We start from the raw sequence: 19,367 nt of genomic DNA, 5'->3' as shown, positions 1-19,367 counted from the left end.
TACACAGTTGGCTCTCCCCTTGCGCTTTTGTCTTTTTTCCTGCCAACTGCTAAGTCTCTTCGACTCGCCACACTTTAGCCCCACCTAATGACTGCCCGCCAGCTCTGGCGAATGCTGGCAACTGACTCCCACGACTTGTGATCAATGTCACAGGACTTCATGTCACGTTTGCAGACGTCTTTGAAGCGGAGACATGGACGCCCGGTGGGTCTGATACCAGTGGCGAGCTCGCTGTACAATGTGTCTTTGGGGATCCTGCCATCTTCCATGTGGCTCACATGGCCAAGCCATCTCGAGCGCCGCTGACTCAGTAGGGTGTATATGCTGGGGATGTTGGCCGCCTCGAGGACTTCTGTGTTGGAGATACGGTCCTGCCACCTGATGCCAAGGATTCTCCGGAGGCAGCGAAGATGGAATGAGTTGAGACGTCGCTTTTGGCTGACATACGTTGTCCAGGCCTCGCTGCCACAGAGCAAGGTACTGAGGACACAGGCTTGATACACTCGGACCTTTGTGTTCCGTGTCAGTGCGCCATTTTCCCACACTCTCTTGGCCAGTCTGGACATAGCAGTGGAAGCCTTTCCCATGCGCTTGTTGATTTCTGTATCTAGAGACAGGTTACTGGTGATAGTTGAGCCTAGGTAGGTGAACTCTTGAACCACTTCCAGAGCGTGGTCGCCAATATTGATGGATGGAGCATTTCTGATGTCCTTTCCCATGATGTTCATTTTCTTGAGGTTGATGGTTAGGCCAAATTCATTGCAGGCAGCCGCAAACCTGTCGATGAGACTCTGCAGGCACTCTTCAGTGTGAGATGTTAAAGCAGCATCGTCAGCATAGAGGAGTTCCCTGATGAGGACTTTCTGTACATTGGACTTCGCTGTTAGACGTGCAAGATTGAACAACCTGCCCCCATACTTGCACCCAAGAGATTCACACACACACAGAAATAGGTTACAAGGAGGGAGGGTAGGTTAATTTGTTCTGAGTGCCCAAACGAATGTCAATCATCTACGAATCCTGTAGGTTGATGCGTTGAATGGTTTCAGGCCGGGTTTGGTGATTTTTCCTGGATTCTGTGCAGAGATGATTACAATCTTGACGGATGATCTCTTTTCCTCTGAAGTTGTTTGGTTTATATTGAAGTTGCTGCCTGCGGTGTTTGGCTGGTCATATGCAGGCAGAACACACAGCTTAGATTTTTTTTAGATTTAGAGATACAGCACTGAAACAGGCCCTTCGGCCCACCGAGTCTGTGCCGACCATTAACCACCCATTTATACTAATCCTACACTAATCCCATATTCCTACCACATTCTCACCTGTCCCTATATTCCCCTACCACCTATCTATACTACGGGCAATTTATAATGGCCAATTTACCTATCAACCTGCAAGTCTTTTGGCTGTGGGAGGAAACCGGAGCACCCGGAGGAAACCCACGCAGACACGGAGAACTTGCAAACTCAACACAGGCAGTACCCAGAATTGAACCCGGGTCGCTGGAGCTGTGAGGCTGCGGTGCTAACCACTGCGCCACTGTGCCGCCCTTGCAGAAATGCTGGAGAGAGAGCGAGAGGTGGGTGTGTGATACCACGAGTTCTCTTCTCCCTGTTACCCAATCATGGTCTGTTTTCCATTCAGACTCTGGAGAAGCAGTCCCTTTCTAATGCAAAGGGTTAGCTTGCTACCACATGACCCCTATTCACATCTAGCCAGTTACCAAATATGGTCACAGCAAACTTGGAAGCCCTCATTCCAGGTCCATGGTCTAACGTGATGAGTTTAACTGATCGATCCACACCCACCTGAATAAACAGGTTATGTCTGAATTAAAAATAAAAGCAAAATACTGCGGATGCTGGAAATCTGAAATAAAAACAAGAAATGCTGGAATCACTCAGCAGGTCTGGCAGCATCTGTGGAAAGAGAAGCAGAGTTAACGTTTCGGGTCAGCGACCCTTCATCGTAACTGTCTGAATGTCTGTCTGAGTAGTTCAGGTAATGGTCCCTTCACACTCACTTGGGCTGATTGTTCTCGTGGTTCACTTCAGACAGCACCTCATTTCTGATTATCACATGATTATCTGGTCTGCCTGGTTCAGTTACATATCGACTATACCAACTGAAGCATTGGGAAAGAAACCAGACCACCCGTAACAACATTATTTGCTCACTGGTCTTTGTGTTACGTTAGTAGGATTAAGATTATAAATTCTTAAACTGTTTCTGCTTTCTTAACAGAGCTGGAATCCTCCTTGGTTACAGTTGTAAATCCTGAAATGAAAATGTCTGTGCAAAAGAAATCTCAACCCAAGATAAAATTGTCATCTGGCAGGTATATAAATTAATGAAGTAAGAATACATTGAGCTAACTCCTGACATGGATTATTAGCAAGCGGAATTATACTGCCTCTTTAATATTCTTCTCTTCAAGGCACAGTACTACAGTGTCAGCTGTGGCTCAGTTTGTTGCACCCTTGTCTCTGATTCAGGAGGTTGTGGGTTCAAGTCCCAGTCCAGGACCTGAGTGCAAGAATCAAGGCTGACACTCCAGCCTGAAGGAGTGCTGCACACACGGAGGTGCTGTCTTTTGGATGTTCTTTAAGGAGGATGTACTTTAAGGAGGATGTAAAAGATCCCATGGCAATACTTTGAAGAGGAGCAGGGGAGTTATCCCCAGTGTCCTGGTCAATATTTATCCTTCAATCAATATCTCAAACAGATTATCTGGTCATTATCATATTGCTTTATGTAGGAGCTTGCTGTGTGCAAATTGCCTCCATGTTTCCTACATTACAACAGTGACTACACTTCAAAAAGTACTTCATTGGTTGTAATGTAATTTGGGACATCCTGTGGTCATGGAAGGTGCTACATAAATGGTAGCTTTTTCACAGAATGATGGTTTTAAAGGCATAGGGACCACTTAATTGGTCTTCTTTCTTATGTGATCCTATTCAGTTAGTGTTGGCAAGCTACTTAACTGTGACGCAACACAGACGAGCCTGATCCTGCTTTCAATTCCACTTGCATGTGTACACACTTTTGATAAGGGTCACTGGATAGGGATAAGGAGTGAAACTCCTGGGTAATTCACATCCTTAGACTGGAAGCACTGAGGAGAATCAAAGCTCCCTTTTAACCACCCTGGATGAGTGTAGACTGAGGATCATGGCAATTTCCTGTTCTAGGTGGCTTAATTCCAAACTGGGTGCTGTACTGTCAAATTCAGCCATTGAGGAAACTTGACCAATTCCATTCAGAGTTTTAAATGTCGTTCTGCATGAATGTTAAAAATATGTGAAAAGTAGGCTGTCAGCATATTGCTTTAGATTAGATTAGATGAGAGATACAGCACTGAAACAGGCCCTTCGGCCCACCGAGTCTGTGCCGAACATCAACCACCCATTTATACTAATCCTACACTAATCCCATATTCCTACCAAACATCCCCACCTGTTCCTATATTTCCCTACCACCTACCTATACTAGTGACAATTTATAATGGCCAATTTACCTATCAACCTGCAAGTCTTTTGGCTTGTGGGAGGAAACCGGAGCACCCGGAGAAAACCCACGCAGACACAGGGAGAACTTGCAAATTCCACACAGGCAGTACCAGGAATTGAACCCGGGTCCCTGGAGCTGTGAGGCTGCGGTGCTAACCACTGCGCCACTGTACCGCTTTAAATGATAGAAATACTCCGCAGGTCAGGCAGCATCTGTGGAAAGAAAAAGAGTTAACCTTTGAGGTCTATGTCGCCTTTCATAAGAACATGTTTCACATTTCCAGCATCCGCAGTATTTTGTGTTGGCTTTAAATGATTTCTGTTTTCCTTAGTAATGACAGCTTCGGTTTAAGTGTACCAGCAGAAGATACCACAGAGCAGAATTTGCCCACAGACCACAAGGTTTGGAAACAGAAGAAAATAAGTGTTTCAGAGTTTGCAAAGGCAACACAACAGAGACTCCAACAATCAGCAGGTACATGCGGACTGATCCAGACGTGATCAAATATTTGAGAAATTGTTTAGATAAGGATTTTTCCTTTTAGAGTCATTCTGGCACAGAAGGAGGCCATTTGGCCCTTTGAGTCCTTGCCAGCATGCTAGCACAATCCAGTCAGTCCCCTGCTCTATTCCCATAGCCCTGCAAGTTTAATTCCCTCAAATGCCCATCCAATTTCCTTTGGAAATGATTCATTGTCTCCACTTCCACCCCCCTTGTTGGCAGCAAGTTCCAGATCAATACCACTCATTGGGTAAAAAACTTTTTCCATCTGTATCTTTTGCCCAAAATTTTCAATCTGTGTCCCCGAGTCCTAGAGATGGGGGAGGCGGGAGGGAAAGAGAGACAGAGAGAGCGAGCATGAGGAGAGAGATCAGGGTCTCTGCTGACGGATGGAAATCTATCCACAATACTCTGCATCGCTACATCAAGTGTGCAGGCAGAGATGGACTACTTATGCAAGCAAAAACAATGCCAGGTGTCTCACTAAATCAGTTTCCAAAATCGTGATGAGAAAGTAAGTCAATAAATTAGTCTTCTCATTTAAAGTTTCTTCACGAAAATGCATATTTGATCTTTTAGATAAATTTTTAATAACTTTATATTTCGAAATTTGCTCACCGGCCCCCTGAGCCGAGCAAAAATCATAATGCGGCCCTCTGCCCAAAAAGGTTGGACAACCCTGTTTTAATACATCCCAAAACCTGATTTGCTTTCACGCTGTTGAGTATTGTTGTGATAGCTTCAATTTATTGCCAGATCTTTCATTTTCCATGCACGTTAGTTTCTTTCCATTTAAAGGATGACACTTCAGTGCATAGTGGACTGGATTTTTAGAAGTTATTCAGTTCTCTCTTTCCATGTTGCTGTTAAAGACACATGACACAGATGATTCCCCCCCCATTATGCATCTATTTGTGGTCATTAGAAAAACAATTACTTACTTTAACTACTAAAGGCACAGAAATGTAACATCCTTCCTGATAGTAGTGGGTCACATTTTGTACTGGGGCAGATGGCCGGTGGCTTCAGCCTTTAAAACTCTCATCCTCTTGCTTAAATCCCTCGATTGCCTCACCCTCTCTATCCTTATGACCTTCTCCAGCCCTGCAACTCTCTAAATAAGGATAAACTACTTCCATTGTCAGAAGGGTCAGTAACCAGAGGTACAGATCTAAAGTAATTGACAAAAGAGACAGGGGTGACATGAAAGAAAAATATATGACAAAGCGAGTTATGATGATCTGGAAAGCACCACATGAAAGGTGGAATAAGATTCAATAGTAACTTCCAAAAGGGAATTGGATCAATACCTGAATTGGAAGAAATTGCAGGGCTGTGGGGAAGGAACAGGGGAGTAGGATTAGTTGGATAACTCTATCCACCCCATTATTTTCACCTGGGTAATATCGCTTGACTGCATCCCACCTTAGCTTATCTACTCCTGAAACCATCATCCATTCCTTTTTTTAATCTCTTGATTAGACTGTTCCAACACTTTCCTGGCCAGTCTCCCACGTTCTATCTCCATAAACTTGAGCAGCAGAGTTTTGGATAACCTCAAGTCCTAACTCGCAACATATCCTGTTTATCCATTACCCTTGCGCTCGCTGACCAACATGAGCTCCTAGTTAAGCAACGCCTCGATTTCAAACCCCTCCGTGGCCTTGCCCTTCCCTATCTCTGTAATCTGCTCCAGCCCTAGAACCCTCCAAGATATCTGGGCTTCTCATATTCTGGACTCTTCAGCATCCCCAATTTTAATCTCTCCACCATTGGCAGCTGTGTCTTCAGCTGCCAACAATGTGAGCTCAGGAAGTCCCTCCCTTTTCTCCTTTAAGACGGTCCTTAAAACTTACTTCTTAGTCCAAGTTTTTGGTCATCTGACCTAATGATTCCTTATGTGGCTTGGTGTCAGATTTTGTTCACGGACGCTCTTGTGAAATGCCTTGGAGCATTTTGCTACGTTAAAGGCTATATAAATGCAAGTCGTAGCTGGCATTGGCATGATGGGCCGAATGGCCTCTTTCTGTGCTGTATCATTCTTTGAAAGACCAAACTGTTTAATTGAGTTCTGAAGTCCTGGTGGTGAAGGGGAAGTGCTGCAGTTTGAGTGGGAAATGTAGCAAGTTTATATGATGGATACCAATGGCATACATCTTAGAGGAATAATAAATGTTGACTTTAGTGAAAAGCTAATCCCTTTGTATGTCTTCCAAACAACTGATTTTTACAATCATTCAAATCAACAATCCTCAACTTCCACAGCAGCTAAGATTAGATCAGTGCAAGCATGTTTCAACAATGTGACAAGGGTGTTGGGTGCATGTAGAAATGGTATCTATGAATGTATTTTAGTGATGTGAATAGGGCTTCCCCAATGTCTCAGCAGGTTTCTCCTGTGATTAGCTGAGCCATGGAATCCCAGATTCTAACCCTGTTGCAAGAAGCTTGACACCATCCAGGATAAAGCAGCCTGCTTGATGGGCACCCCATCCTCCATCTTCAACATTCACTCCCTCCACCACCAATGCACAGTGGCAGCAGTGTGTGCCATCTACAAGATGCACTGCAGCAACTCAGTAAGGTTCCTTCGACAGCACCTTCCAAACCCATGAGCTCTACCACCTAGAAGGACAAGGGCAGCAGATGCATGGGAACACCATCACCTGCAAGTTCCTCTCCAAGCCGCACACCATCCTGACTTGGAACTATATCACCGTTCCTTCACTGTTGCTGGGTTAAAATCCTGGAACTCCCTAACGGCACTGTGGGTGTACCTACACCCCAAGGACTTGCAGCGGTTCAAGAAGACAGCTCACCACCACCTTCTGAAGGGCAATTAGGGATGGGCAATAAATGCTGGCCTAGCCAGCGACACCCATATCTCAGAAAAAAACAAATAAAAAGATTACCTGATATTTAGCAATGCAGTATTTGCCTTGGAGTTGGGAGGAGAAAAATAGGAAGTGCATTTGTGTGGATGTATATTGAGGGCAGGTTCAGAGTTGGCTATGCAGTCTCCCCGGGGAGGGGGATGGGAAGCGGGGAGAGAGCGGGGTGGGCCGGTGGGGGGGGGAGAGCGGGTGGGGTGGAAAGCCCGCCCGCTCACTCTCCCGCTCCCCACTCAGCTGTCCGGCCTTTATGTGCTGCCATGTGTTTACATTGTCTTTATGTGATTATTTGAGAAGTGCCATCTTTAGTCCTGGCAGCAGCCTGGACGTCGCAGACTGTGACGTTTTAGTGTCACAGGCTGCATTTGTGCATGTGCCAGTGCAGTGCCACCTGGTGGTTGCGTTGTCAGCAAATGCAGCCCAATGATGCTGCATTTGCACATGTGCGAATAGTGTGCCATCTAGTGGATGCATTGTCAACAAATGTGTTCTTGTAAATAATGGCCAGGTGTGTAAGGTTCCAAAGGGAAACTGCAGTTCATCAAGGCAGCACTGTCTTCAGGAGAATAAGAGAAAAAAATGATTGTGAGTGGAATAGCCAACTTGTCTTTTATGTGCTGAAATGTCTGTTTTAATTCCTAGAACCTCAAGAAAGTGAACAAATGGAACAATGTGAAAGGAGCTCAAGACTTCCAGATGTCTCAACAATAGTTGGGTAATAACCATGTAATCAGATCAAATGAATATTGATTTTACATTTTAGTTATTTTAAAGGATTTTGCTGTACTCACTATATAAACATTGAAAAGTTGCCTGCACAGGAGGTTTGCATTGACTTAGGAATTCTACCATTCTGAGGGTTGTGTCTCACTTTTTGGGTATGACTGGGGAAATTAATAGCATACATCAGTTTAAAAAAAAAACGAGGTGGAAAAGGAGTAAAAATTCAACCATTAGTGTTGCTGTACCTACTTTCTGACCCACAGTACAATGTTTATGTAATTACATGTTCCTACTAGATATTGTGGTACCACCCTGTCTTGATGTAGTGGCAAATTTTGGAACTGAGCCTTAAAATGTTACAGTGGAAGCCAATTATTTAACAGTTTTTAACCTAGCTTCGAAATACCTACTGATCCTTTTTGCTTAATTATGCCAGCTAATTATTGCAGCCTAACTAATGTCAAAAAATGGCTTATGACTGGATGGCTTTGAAGACGTGGGACTTGGAAGTTAATTTAAACCTAAAATTTATATTTTTAGTTCTTGTGCTGTAGTTTGGCTGGATTTATTGTCCCATCTCTAGTTGCCCTGAGGTGGTGGTGGGGCTGTCTTCTTGAAGTGCTGGTTAGATTTGATATAGCTGGGTGCCTTGCTTGGCCACGTCAGAGGGCAGTTGGGACTGGAGTCACATATAAGTCAGATCAGGTAAGGACAGCAAGTTTCTTTTTCTGAAAGACAGTAATGAACCAGTGGGTTTTTATGACATCTGACTGCTTCGTGGTCACTTCTCCTGATGCCAGCTTTTTATTTCCAGATTTTAAAATCTGCATTCAAATTCTCAAACTGCCGAGGTGAGATTTGAATTGAAGTTCTCTGGATTATTGATCCAGGCCTCTGGGTTGCTAGTACAGCAACATAAGCATCACACCACTGTACCCTGTTTTATTTTAAGACAGTGTGCACTATGTTGCTTAAATGTGCTGAAAATATAACTAGATAATGGTTAAATTCTTGAATGCTGCTTGGAGCAATTAACTCGAGTGAAAATGGTCAGTTATGTTTGATCAATTAAGTCTCTTATACAGTGAGCAATAAACTGTTTACTGTGGAAGATGATGTTTATAGTTGTAACCCTTATGAGAAGAGGGAAATAGCTTGAATGACACTGCAAACCTTTTGGGGAAATTCTCAAAGAATGGACCTGTCTCGTGTCTACCTTGCGTATCACAATATATACACTCTCCATGCCATCCATAAACTATGTGATATTGAGACTAATTGTATTGGGGCAGAGTAGAATAGAGGTCTTTTGGGGGAGTATGAGCAGTGGAGCGTTATATTAAAAATTAGGATTAGAAGGATCGTATTCTAGTGCCACAACCTAGGCCAGTTAACAGGAAGCAGATGAGATGCATCAAAACGTGGCTTAGCAAATGGTGTAGAAGGAAGGATTTTGGGTTTCTCGGGAAGTGGGATAGGTTCTATGGAAGGACAAGGTCTACAGACTGGATGCCTTCACCTAGACTAAATGGTACCAATGTTCTTCCGGAGAAGATGAAAAAAAAAGTGTGGGAGGATTTAAACTAGTGAAATGGGCAGAGAGATTAAGAATAAGTATAAGCAAAATTTAAAAGCAGTTTAGAACAATAAGCGGAAGAGTTTGCATATAAAGAGACATACCTAGATGTGAACCATGTTAAGGACATTGAAAGAAAGAATAAGAAAAGAACACTTCCCTCTTTTACAGAGGTGTATGAAGGATCAGGGTTGCATTGCTTATATATAAATCTACAGAGTATTACAAATGATCTTCTATCCTGTTGTCTACATCGTCCAGAGCGTCCGAGGCCACGGCGTGCGGTAAGTCCAGTGCAGAGAGGAAGGAGCAGCGGAACCCTAGGGTAATAAGACCTAGTACAGAGGGGAAGCATTGAGAAAAAGGTGCCCCCGAGCACGTAAAAAGCCACGACCCGGCCCCAGTTGACTCCATCGCGGAACGGCTCCTCGGCCACAACTTCAAAGCACCGGCGGGAGATGTGCGGCTTGTAGCGCATCTGCAGCGCAATGTCGGCAAATTCCTGCTGGTACTGGCGCCCGAGGCTGTCGCCCACCTCCCGGAGGACGCGGATGAGCTTTCCCGGCGTCGATGGTGGGAACTGATTAAATGTTTTATTACCTCCACCCCCGCTTCCCCTACCCAGCTCTCCCCCCGCACCCTCTTCCCCCACCCCCTCCCCCATCGCAACCCCTTCCCAGATCCCCCCTCGCACCATCTTCCCACTGCACCCCCCACCCCTCTACAGCCCCCTTCCCAGCTCCCCCTCGCACCCCCTTCCCTCCACCCATCCCCCTCGCACCCCCTCCTCCCACCGGCATTCACCTATCCCTGAGCAGGGGCCCTAACAACCCCACTGCCTTGTGGGCGTCTCGGGAGAGACCAAGGCTAAGGGAGTAAACCCTAACAGAAAATCTGGAGCGGAACCCCGTAGGCGGTCATGTGTCACCTTTGGCATGTTTCCAGCAGTTCCTGCAGCCATACCGGTGCCAAACGTCGTGCACTGCACTCCCTTGACCCCACTAGAAAGGCCGAGAGGGGGGTTTTGACGCTTGGGCAACTCACAACCTCCATACATTCGCCCAAGGCATGCGCCATGGAGAGGTCACTCCATAGTCGCCTCACAGTGACCAAAACAACAGGGAAGGCAGCAGTTACGGGTTATATGTTCAGCTCAATTGGCGTAGAGATTGGGCGCCACGGGTTGCCTTTGTCGGTGGGAGAGGTCATCACATCTCACTGGACAGCTACCGCCCGCCTCAAACCGGGCAGCCCCTGGTCAATAAGGTTCTGTCCCGCCACAGTCCACCTGCTTCAATGGGTGCTTGGAGCTGAGGGTCATTGCCCGAAAAGCGGACTGCAACACCGCACCAAGCAGAAAGCTGGAACGTCAGAACGATGTATCCTGGCCTGTCGGAAAACCTTACACAAATCAACGATTCTCGGAAGACCGCCATCATTAACAATGAGCTCAGTAGACTCAATGTGGACATTGCAGCACTTCAGGAGACACGTCTCCCTGCGAGCGGATCTCTAAGAGAGCAAGACTACACCTTCTTCTGGCAGGGTAGGGATCCTGAAGAACCAAGACAGCATGGACTGGGCTTTTCCATCAGAAACTCTTTGCTCAGCATGATAGAGCCACCTTCAAATGGCTCAGAATGCATACTGTCCATCCAACTGCTCACTGCCTCTGGTCCAGTACACCTACTCAGCATCTATGCTCCAACACTCTGCTCCCCACCTGAAGATAAAGACCAGTTCTACGAGGAACTCCATAATATCATTAGTAGCATCCCCAATACCGAACATCTGTTCCTGCTGGGGGACTTCAATGTCAGGGTTGGGGCCGACCATGACTCATGGCCCTCCTGCCTTGGGCGCTATGGCATTGGAAGGATGAATGAGAATGGACAGAGACTGCTTGAGTTGTGTACCTATCATAACCTCTGCATCACCAACTCGTTCTTTCACACTAAACCCTGTCACCAGATTTCTTGGAGGCACCCAAGATCACATCGTTGGCACCAGCTGGACCTCATCGTCACAAGGCGAGCCTCCTTAAACTGTGTTCAAATCACACGCAGCTTCCACAATGCGGACCAAGACACCGACCACTCCCTGGTGTGCAGCAAGGTTAGACTCAAACCAAAGAAGCTGCATCACTCCAAACAGAAGGGCCACCCGCGCATCAACACGAGCAGAATTTCTTATCCACAGCTGTTACAAAAATTTCTAAATTCACTTGAAAAAGCCCTTCAAAACATTCCCACAGGGGATGCAGAGACCGTGGGCCCACATCAGAGACGCCATCTATGAGTCAGCCATGACCACCTATGGCAAGCATGTGAAGCGGAATGCAGACTGGTTTCAATCTCATTTTGAAGAGCTGGAACCTGTCATAGCCGCTAAGCGCATTGCACTATAAAAAAGCCCCCAGTGAGGTAACATCCGTAGCACTTAAAACAGCCAGAAGCGCTGCACAAAGAACAGCCAGGCACTGCGCAAATGACTACTAGCAACACCTATGCAGTCATATTCAGCTGGCCTCAGACACCGGAAACATCAGAGGACTGTATGATGGCATTAAGAGAGCTTTTGGGCCAACCATCAAGAAGATAGCACCCTCCCTCAAATCTAAATCAGGGGACACAATCACTGACCAATGCAAGCAAATGGACCACTGGGTTGAGCACTACCTAGAACTGTACGCCAGGGAGAATGTTGTCACTGAGACCGCCCTCAATGCAGCCCAGTCTCTGAAAGTCATGGATGAGCTGGACGTACAGCCAACAAAATCGGAACTCAGTGATGCCATTGATCCTCTAGCCAGCGGAAAAGCCCCTGGGAAGGACGGCATTACCCCTGAAATAATCAAGAGTGCTAAGCCTGCCATTCTCTCAGCACTCTACGAACTGCTTTGCCTATGCTGGGACGAGGGAGCAGTTCCACAGGACATGCTCGATGCCAATATCATCACCCTCTATAAAAACAAAGGTGACTGCGGTGACTGCAACAACTACCGTGGAATCTCCCTGCTCAGCATAGTGGGGAAAGTCTTCGCTCGAGTCGCTTTAAACAGCCTCCAGAAGCTGGCCTAGCGTGTCTACCCTGAGGCACAGTGTGGCTTTCGAGCAGAGAGATCGACCATTGACATGCTGTTCTCCTTTCATCAGCTACGGGAGAAATGCCACGAACAACAGATGCCCCTCTACGTTGCTTTCATTGATCTCACCAAAGCCTTTGACCTCTTCAGACTACCAGAAAAGATCGGATGTCCACCAAAGCTACTAAGTACCATCACCATGACAGTATTCCATGACAGTGTGAAAGGCACAATTCAGCATAGCGGTGCCTCATCAGACCCCTTTCCGATCCTGAGTGGCGTGAAACACGGCTGTGTTCTCGCACCTACACTGGGATTTTCTTCTCCCTGCTGCTCTCTCACGCGTTCAAGTCTTCAGAAGAAGGAATTTTCCTCCACACAAGATCAGGTGGCAGGTTGTTCAACCTTGCCCGTCTAAGAGTGAAGACCAAAGTACGGAAAGTCCTCATCAGGGAACTCCTCTATGCTGACGATGCTGCATTAACATCTCACACTGAAGAGTGTCTGCAGAGTCTCATCGACAGGTTTGCGGCTGCCTGCACCGAATTTGGCCTAACCATCAGCCTCAAGAAAACGAACATCATGGGACAGGACGTCAGAAATGCTCCATCCATCAATATCGGCGACCATGCTCTGGAAGTGGTTCAAGAGTTCACCTACCTAGGCTCAACTATCACCAGTAACCTGTCTCTCGCTGCAGAAATCAACAAGCGCATGGGAAAGGCTTCCACTGCTTTGTCCAGACTGGCCAAGAGAGTGTGGGAAAATGGCGCACTGACACGGAACACAAAAGTCCGAGTGTATCAAGCCTGTGTCCTCGGTACCTTGCTCTACGGCAGTGAGGCCTGGACAACGTACGTCAGCCAAGAGCGACGTCTCAATTCATTCCATCTTCGCTGTCTCCGGAGAATCCTTGGCATCAGGTGGCAGGACCGCATCTCCAACACAGTAGTCCTCGAGGCGGCCAACATCCCCAGCTTTTTCACACTACTGAGTCAGCGGCGCTTGAGATGGCTTGGCCATGTCAGCCGCATGGAAGCTGGCAGGATCCCCAAGGACACATTGTACAGCGAGCTCGCCACTGGTATTAGACCTACCGGCCATCCATGTCTCCGCTTTAAAGACGTCTGCAAACGCGACATGAAGTCCTGTAACATTGATCACAAGTCGTGGGAGTCAGTTGCCAGCGATCGCCAGAGCTGGCGGGCAGCCATAAAGATGGGGCTAAAGTGTGGCGAGTCGAAGAGACTTTGCAGTTGGCAGGAAAAAAGACAGAAGCGCAAGGGGAGAGCCAACTGTGTAACAGCCCCGACAACCAATTTTTTCTGCAGCACCTGTGGAAGAGTCTGTCACTCTAATATTGGCCTTTATAGCCACTCCAGGCGCTGCTTCACAAACCACTGACCACCTCCAGGCGCTTACCCATTGTCTCCCGAGACAAGGAGGCCAAAGAAGAAGAAGATTACAAATGAAGTAACCTTAGATGGGAACTAAATATTTTCAACTAATTTTCAAGAAACAATAAAAAAGAATAAAGGTAAAGAAGGAATGGTTATATTAAGAACACAGTAATAGGCATAAAAAGCAAGGTTTTTGCTGATACTCAGGTGGAGTGTATTTGAGTTCATTAGGAGATTTAAAAAATGATGTTACAGCATTGGGAGTGCATTAAATATTGGGAAGAATGAGGATGAGATTTGTAAGCAATTTAGAAAGGTTTCTAGTGGCAACAATATTTTAATTATTCTGGGGTTGTGGAGGTACTTTGTGGACTAAGACTAGGAGAGGACAAAAGTTTGTTCGAAATGGGAATGGGTTCTTGGAATACATCCAGGATTTTCTCCCCACACATGACAGAAGGTTTGTGGCTTGAACGAAGGTGCAGGGGAGGACATGCAGGTTGATACCCAAGTGTCAGTTACTTTGAACAGGCTTTTGTCGTTAGGGCTGTATACTTTAGCAAGACATAGGAGACTCATTGCAGTTGCATAGGTTAGTTGAGATACTTTGGGGTAAAAGCACAACAGGGCACAGAAAAAAATCCAAAAGGAAAAAGATAGGTTAGATTCTCGGAAATATTTTTCTTCATAGAATCATCGTCTTTTGGAACAGCGTGCCAAAACGTGTTGGATATGGATTTGCAGGTGTCCTTTAAAAGGGATCTTGACAAATTCCTGAGGGAAGATAATATTTTAAGTGAGTTATAGGCTATCGTAGTCCTCTGGAGCTTTGCTTAACACCTTAAGGAACAGGAGAGAAACTTACCACTGCTTTAGGTGGCATTGTAGACAGTCTAGATGATAGCATAAAATTGCAAAGAGATATTGACAGACTAGGTGAGTGGGCAAAACTGTGGCAGATGGATTTCAATGCAGGCAAGTGTGAGATTATCCATTTTGGACCAAAAAAGGATAGAGCAGGGTACTTTCTAAATGGGAAGGGGTTAGGTACAGTGGATGTCAAAGAGACTTGAGTGTTCAGGTGCATCGATCTTTAAAATGCCACAAGAATGTTCAGAAAATAATCAAAAAGGCTAATGGAATGCTAGCCTTTATATCTAAAGGATTGGAGTATAAAGGCACAGAGGTTATGCTGCAGCTGTACAAAACCCTGGTTAGACCCCACTTGGAGTAATGTGAGCGGATCTGGGCACCACACCTTAGGAAGGATATATTGACCTTGGAGAGAGTGCAACGTAGGTTTACAAGAATGATACCTGACCTACAGGAGTTAAGTTACGAGGAGAGATTGCACAAATTAGGCCTGTTTTCACTAGAATTTAGAAGGTTAAGGGGTGATCTGATCAAAGTCTTCATGATATTAACAGGAAAAGACAGGATAGATAACGATAAAGTATTTCCACTGGTTGGCGATTCTAAAGCTAGGGGGCATAGTCTAAAAATTAGGACCAGACCGTTCAGGAGAGATGTTCGGAAGCACTTCTTCACGCAAAGGGTGGTAGAGGTTTTGAACTCTCTCCTACAAACAGCAGTTGAAGCTAGAACAGTTGTTATTTAAAATCTGAGATAGATAAATTTTTGTTAAGCAAAGATATTAAGGGATATGGGCCAAAGGCAGGTATATGGAGTTAGGCCGCGGATCAGCCATGATCTCATTGAATGGCGGGACAGGCTCAAGGGGCTGAATGGCCTACTCCTGTTCCTATCTTCCTATGTTCCTTTGCTTTTCCTGAAATGACCATAGTTTTGCTTCTGTGTTTTTCTGCTCAGGAAATTGTCTGGTTAGAGGGTGGGTCAGTGGTGTACATGGTAGCACTGACTGCGGTGGCATTAATGGGCCTGATCGTTTTGCTTGTTCCTTTCTTAAGTCCTGGCACAGAATACACTTGACAGTTCATTTAGGGAAGTGTATGATCCAGGTTGTAACATAAACCTAACTGAAGGTGGAAATGTGATAATGGTGTTTCAAACAGAGAAAGAATATAAAATAATCCATAGGGTTTGTATATTCATTTCAGTTTAATTAATCCTAACTTTGAAGAGTCCACAACAAAACCAGTTCTTTGTAGAAGACCAATAAATCGCAAAGTTATAAATGAAGATGACTTTGAAGAGGGAGTACACAACTATCTGGAACAAGAAAAAGGTATAAAGTTGTTTTCATTTTTCTTGGACTTTTTTATAGTTTGTTGACCAATATTACTTTACAGCTACTTTAAAGCATAAATGGCCTGGAGTGATTTGTCACCCAGTTTCGGTTTTGCATCGTCACGCTTAAGGAGTGAATAGACATAGACATGTTGCAAGGTACATGAAAGTAAAGAAAAAGAAAAGAGAGAAACAAGGGAGGAGAAAACTAACAAAGAAAAAATGGGGCAAAAATGGGGACAGAGGTTACAATCTGAAATTGTGGAACTCAGTGTTGAGTTCAGAAGGCTGAAATGTGCCCAGTCAAAAGATGAGGTGCCGTTCCTCGAGCTTGCATTGAGCTTCATTGGAACACTGCAGGAGGCCGAGGACAGAAAGGTCAGAGCAAGGTGGAGAATTAAAATGACAGGTGACTGGAACCTCACAGTCATGCTTGTGTACTGAAAAGGGGTATTCTGCAAAGAGGTCATGTGGTCTGCATTTAGTATCCCCAGTGGAGGGGAGATCACATTGTGAATACAGTATACTAAATTGAAAGAACTACAAGCAAATCGCTGTCTCACCTGGTAGGAGTGTATGGAGCCTTGGAAGGTGAGACAGGAAGAGATAAAGGGGCAGGTGTTGCATCTCCTTTGCTTGCATCTTCTTTGCTTGCATGGAAAGGTACCATGGAAAGAAGCCCGAGGGTGTTATGGGTGACTGAGGACTGGACCAGGGACTAAAAACAGTGGAGGCCCCAGAGGAGTATAGAAAGTGTAGCGGTACTGAAAAAGTAATTCAGAGAGTGAAGAGGGGGCATTAAAAAACAGACTGACAGGCAAGATAAAGGAAACTCCCAAGGCGTTTTCTAAGTATATTGAGGACGAGGATAACCAGGGAAGGAGAACGGCCCAGTGGGGACCAAAGTGGCAATCTGTGTGTGGAGCCAGAGGTTTTAAATGATTACTTTTCATCTGTGTTCACTATGGAGAAGGACGATGTAGGTGTGGAGATCAGGGAGGGGGATTGTGATATACTCGAACAAATTAGCATTGAAAGGGAGGAGGTCTCACTAATTTGATTGAGTTCTTTGAGGAAGTGACAAAGATGATTGATGAAGGAAGGGCAGTGGATGTTATCTATATGGACTTCAGTAAAGCCTTTGACAAGGTCCCTCATGGCAGACTGGTACAAAAGGTGAAGTCACACGGGATCAGAGGTGAGCTGGCAAGATGGATACAGAACTGGCTATGTCATAGAAGACAGAGGGTAGCAGTGGAAGGGTGCTTTTCTGAATGGAGGGATGTAACTAGTGGTGTTCCGCAGGGATCAGTGCTGGGACCTTTGCTGTTTATAGTATATATAAATGATTTGGAGGAAAATGTAGCTGGTCTGATTAGTAAGTTTGCAGATGACCCAAAGGTTGGTGGAGTTGCGGATAGTGATGAGGATTGTCAGAGGATACAGCAGGATATAGATCGGTTGGAGACTTGGGCGGAGAAATGGCAGATGGAGTTTAATCCGGACAAATGTGAGGTAATGCATTTTGGAAGATGTAATGCAGGTGGGAAGTATACAGTAAATGGCAGAACCCTTAGGAGTATTGACAGGCAGAGAGATCTGGGCGTACAGGTCCACAGATCACTGAAAGTGGCAACGCAGGTGGATAAGGTAGTCAAGAAGGCATACGGCATGCTTGCCTTCATCAGTCGGGGCATAGAGTATAAAAATTGGCAAGTCATGCTGCAGCTGTACAGAACTTTAGTTAGGCCACACTTAGAATATTGCGTGCAATTCTGGTCGCCACACTACCAGAAGGACGTGGAGGCTTTGGAGAGGGTACAGAAGAGGTTTACCAGGATGTTGCCTGGTCTGGAGGGCATTAGCTATGAGGAGAGGTTGGATAAACTCGGATTGTTTTCACTGGAACGACAGAGGTGGAGGGGCGACATGATAGAGGTTTACAATGTTATGAGCGGCATGGGCAGAGTGGATAGTCAAGCTTTTTCCCAGGGTGGAAGAGTCAGTTACTAGGGGACATGGGTTTAAGGTGAGAGGGGCAAAGTTTAGAGGGGATGTGCGAGGCAAGTTCTTTACACAGAGGGTGGTGAGTGCCTGGAACTTGCTGCCAGGGGAGGTGGTGGAAGCAGGTACGATAATGACGTTTAAGAGGCATCTTGACAAATACAGGAATAGGATGGGAATAGAGGGATACGGTCCCCGGAAGTGCAGAAGGTTTTAGTTTAGGCAGGCATCAAGATCGGCGCAGGCTTGGAGGGCCGAATGGCCTGTTCCTGTGCTGTACTGTTCTTTGTTCTTTGTATAGTGGTTTTAGTGGGCTTAAAAGTGGATACATCCCCAAGCCCAGATGAGATGTATCCCAGGCCGTTAAGTGAGGCAAGGGAGGAGATTGCAGGGGCTCTGACACAAATTTTCAAATCCTCTCTGGCCACCCGAGAGGTACCAGAGGACTGGAGCAAGCGAATGTGGTACCATTATTCAAGCAGGGTAGCCGGGATAAACCAGGTAATTACAGGTCAGTGTCTAACATCAGTGGTTGGGAAACTACCACTCCGCCTCCCCTCTTACCCGTTGCTCCCGCTGCCCCTTCGCCCCCTCCCTCCCCCTCCCCCCCCCTCCCCCTTGCCCCCCCCTCCCGTTTGATGTCATGGGTGAATCGCAACCCTCCAAAGCTTTCAGAATGTCCATCTATCCTTTGAGATCTTTGTAAGTTTTTGTAGCACTGCCAGGTAACCAATCAGCAAGCCCTGCTTATTAATTGCTTTCACACACTGGACTGTCTTGTTCCACTGTAAGATTACAGTTGAGTCTTAGAAGAGATAAAGCATCGCAGAAGCCCTGATTTGAAGTATTAAAGTGCAAAACAAATAATCTAACAGCGATCAAATACAGTTATGTATTTATTGAACAGCTTCATTCCAACTCCTTGAGTAAATAAAATTAAAGATCCCAACTCTAGGAGCCGAGCTAAGATTTTGTAGATAACTTTCAAACACACACAGTATTTCTCTTTTCTGTCAGAAATATCAGCCTGTCTCTTCTGAGATTTTCAAACAACGTCTTGACTCCTTCAAGATTTTTAAGCAGTCTTCTCATGAGATTATCTGTCTTCTCTCCCTTTCTCTCTGACAGTTGCAGAGTGCAGGAATGCTCAGCAGAGCAGCTTTGTGGTTGGTCCGTTTTTTTAAATAATCACAACGTCAGTCTCACAACTGACAGATGCTGAGAGCGGGAGCAGTGGTTTCTGAACTTTTGGAAGGATTCGGGGCTTTCTGGTAGGGTTTTTTAAAAAAAAAAAGTTGCAACTCTCCGGAAAACCCCAAAGCTGCCCGAAGTTAGGAAACTGCTCTTCCTGCTCCCAGTGCCTGTCAGCTGTGAAACTGACAATGCAATTTTTTTTCAAAACCGGACTGGAAGAAGCCAATGGGAAATTTCTCATCTCTGAAATTACCAGTCACGGGCCTCTAAAT

General features: G+C 45.7%; 1 protein-coding gene across 1 annotated transcript in view; it reads left to right on the top strand.

Moving 5' to 3' along the window:
- Positions 1–19,367, top strand: part of cenpt (centromere protein T) — a 92,089-nt gene that overhangs the window by 15,047 nt on the left and 57,675 nt on the right. The window contains exons 5-8 of the mRNA XM_068049535.1: positions 2,245–2,338; positions 3,845–3,987; positions 7,548–7,620; positions 15,768–15,895. Of these exons, the coding sequence (XP_067905636.1) occupies positions 2,245–2,338; positions 3,845–3,987; positions 7,548–7,620; positions 15,768–15,895 (438 nt within the window). The remainder of the gene's footprint in view (positions 1–2,244; positions 2,339–3,844; positions 3,988–7,547; positions 7,621–15,767; positions 15,896–19,367) is intronic.

Source organism: Heterodontus francisci, chromosome 17 (genome assembly GCF_036365525.1).
Source record: "Heterodontus francisci isolate sHetFra1 chromosome 17, sHetFra1.hap1, whole genome shotgun sequence".
Classification (NCBI taxonomy): Eukaryota; Metazoa; Chordata; class Chondrichthyes; order Heterodontiformes; family Heterodontidae; genus Heterodontus; species Heterodontus francisci.
This window is presented reverse-complemented; position numbering and strand designations above follow the sequence as displayed.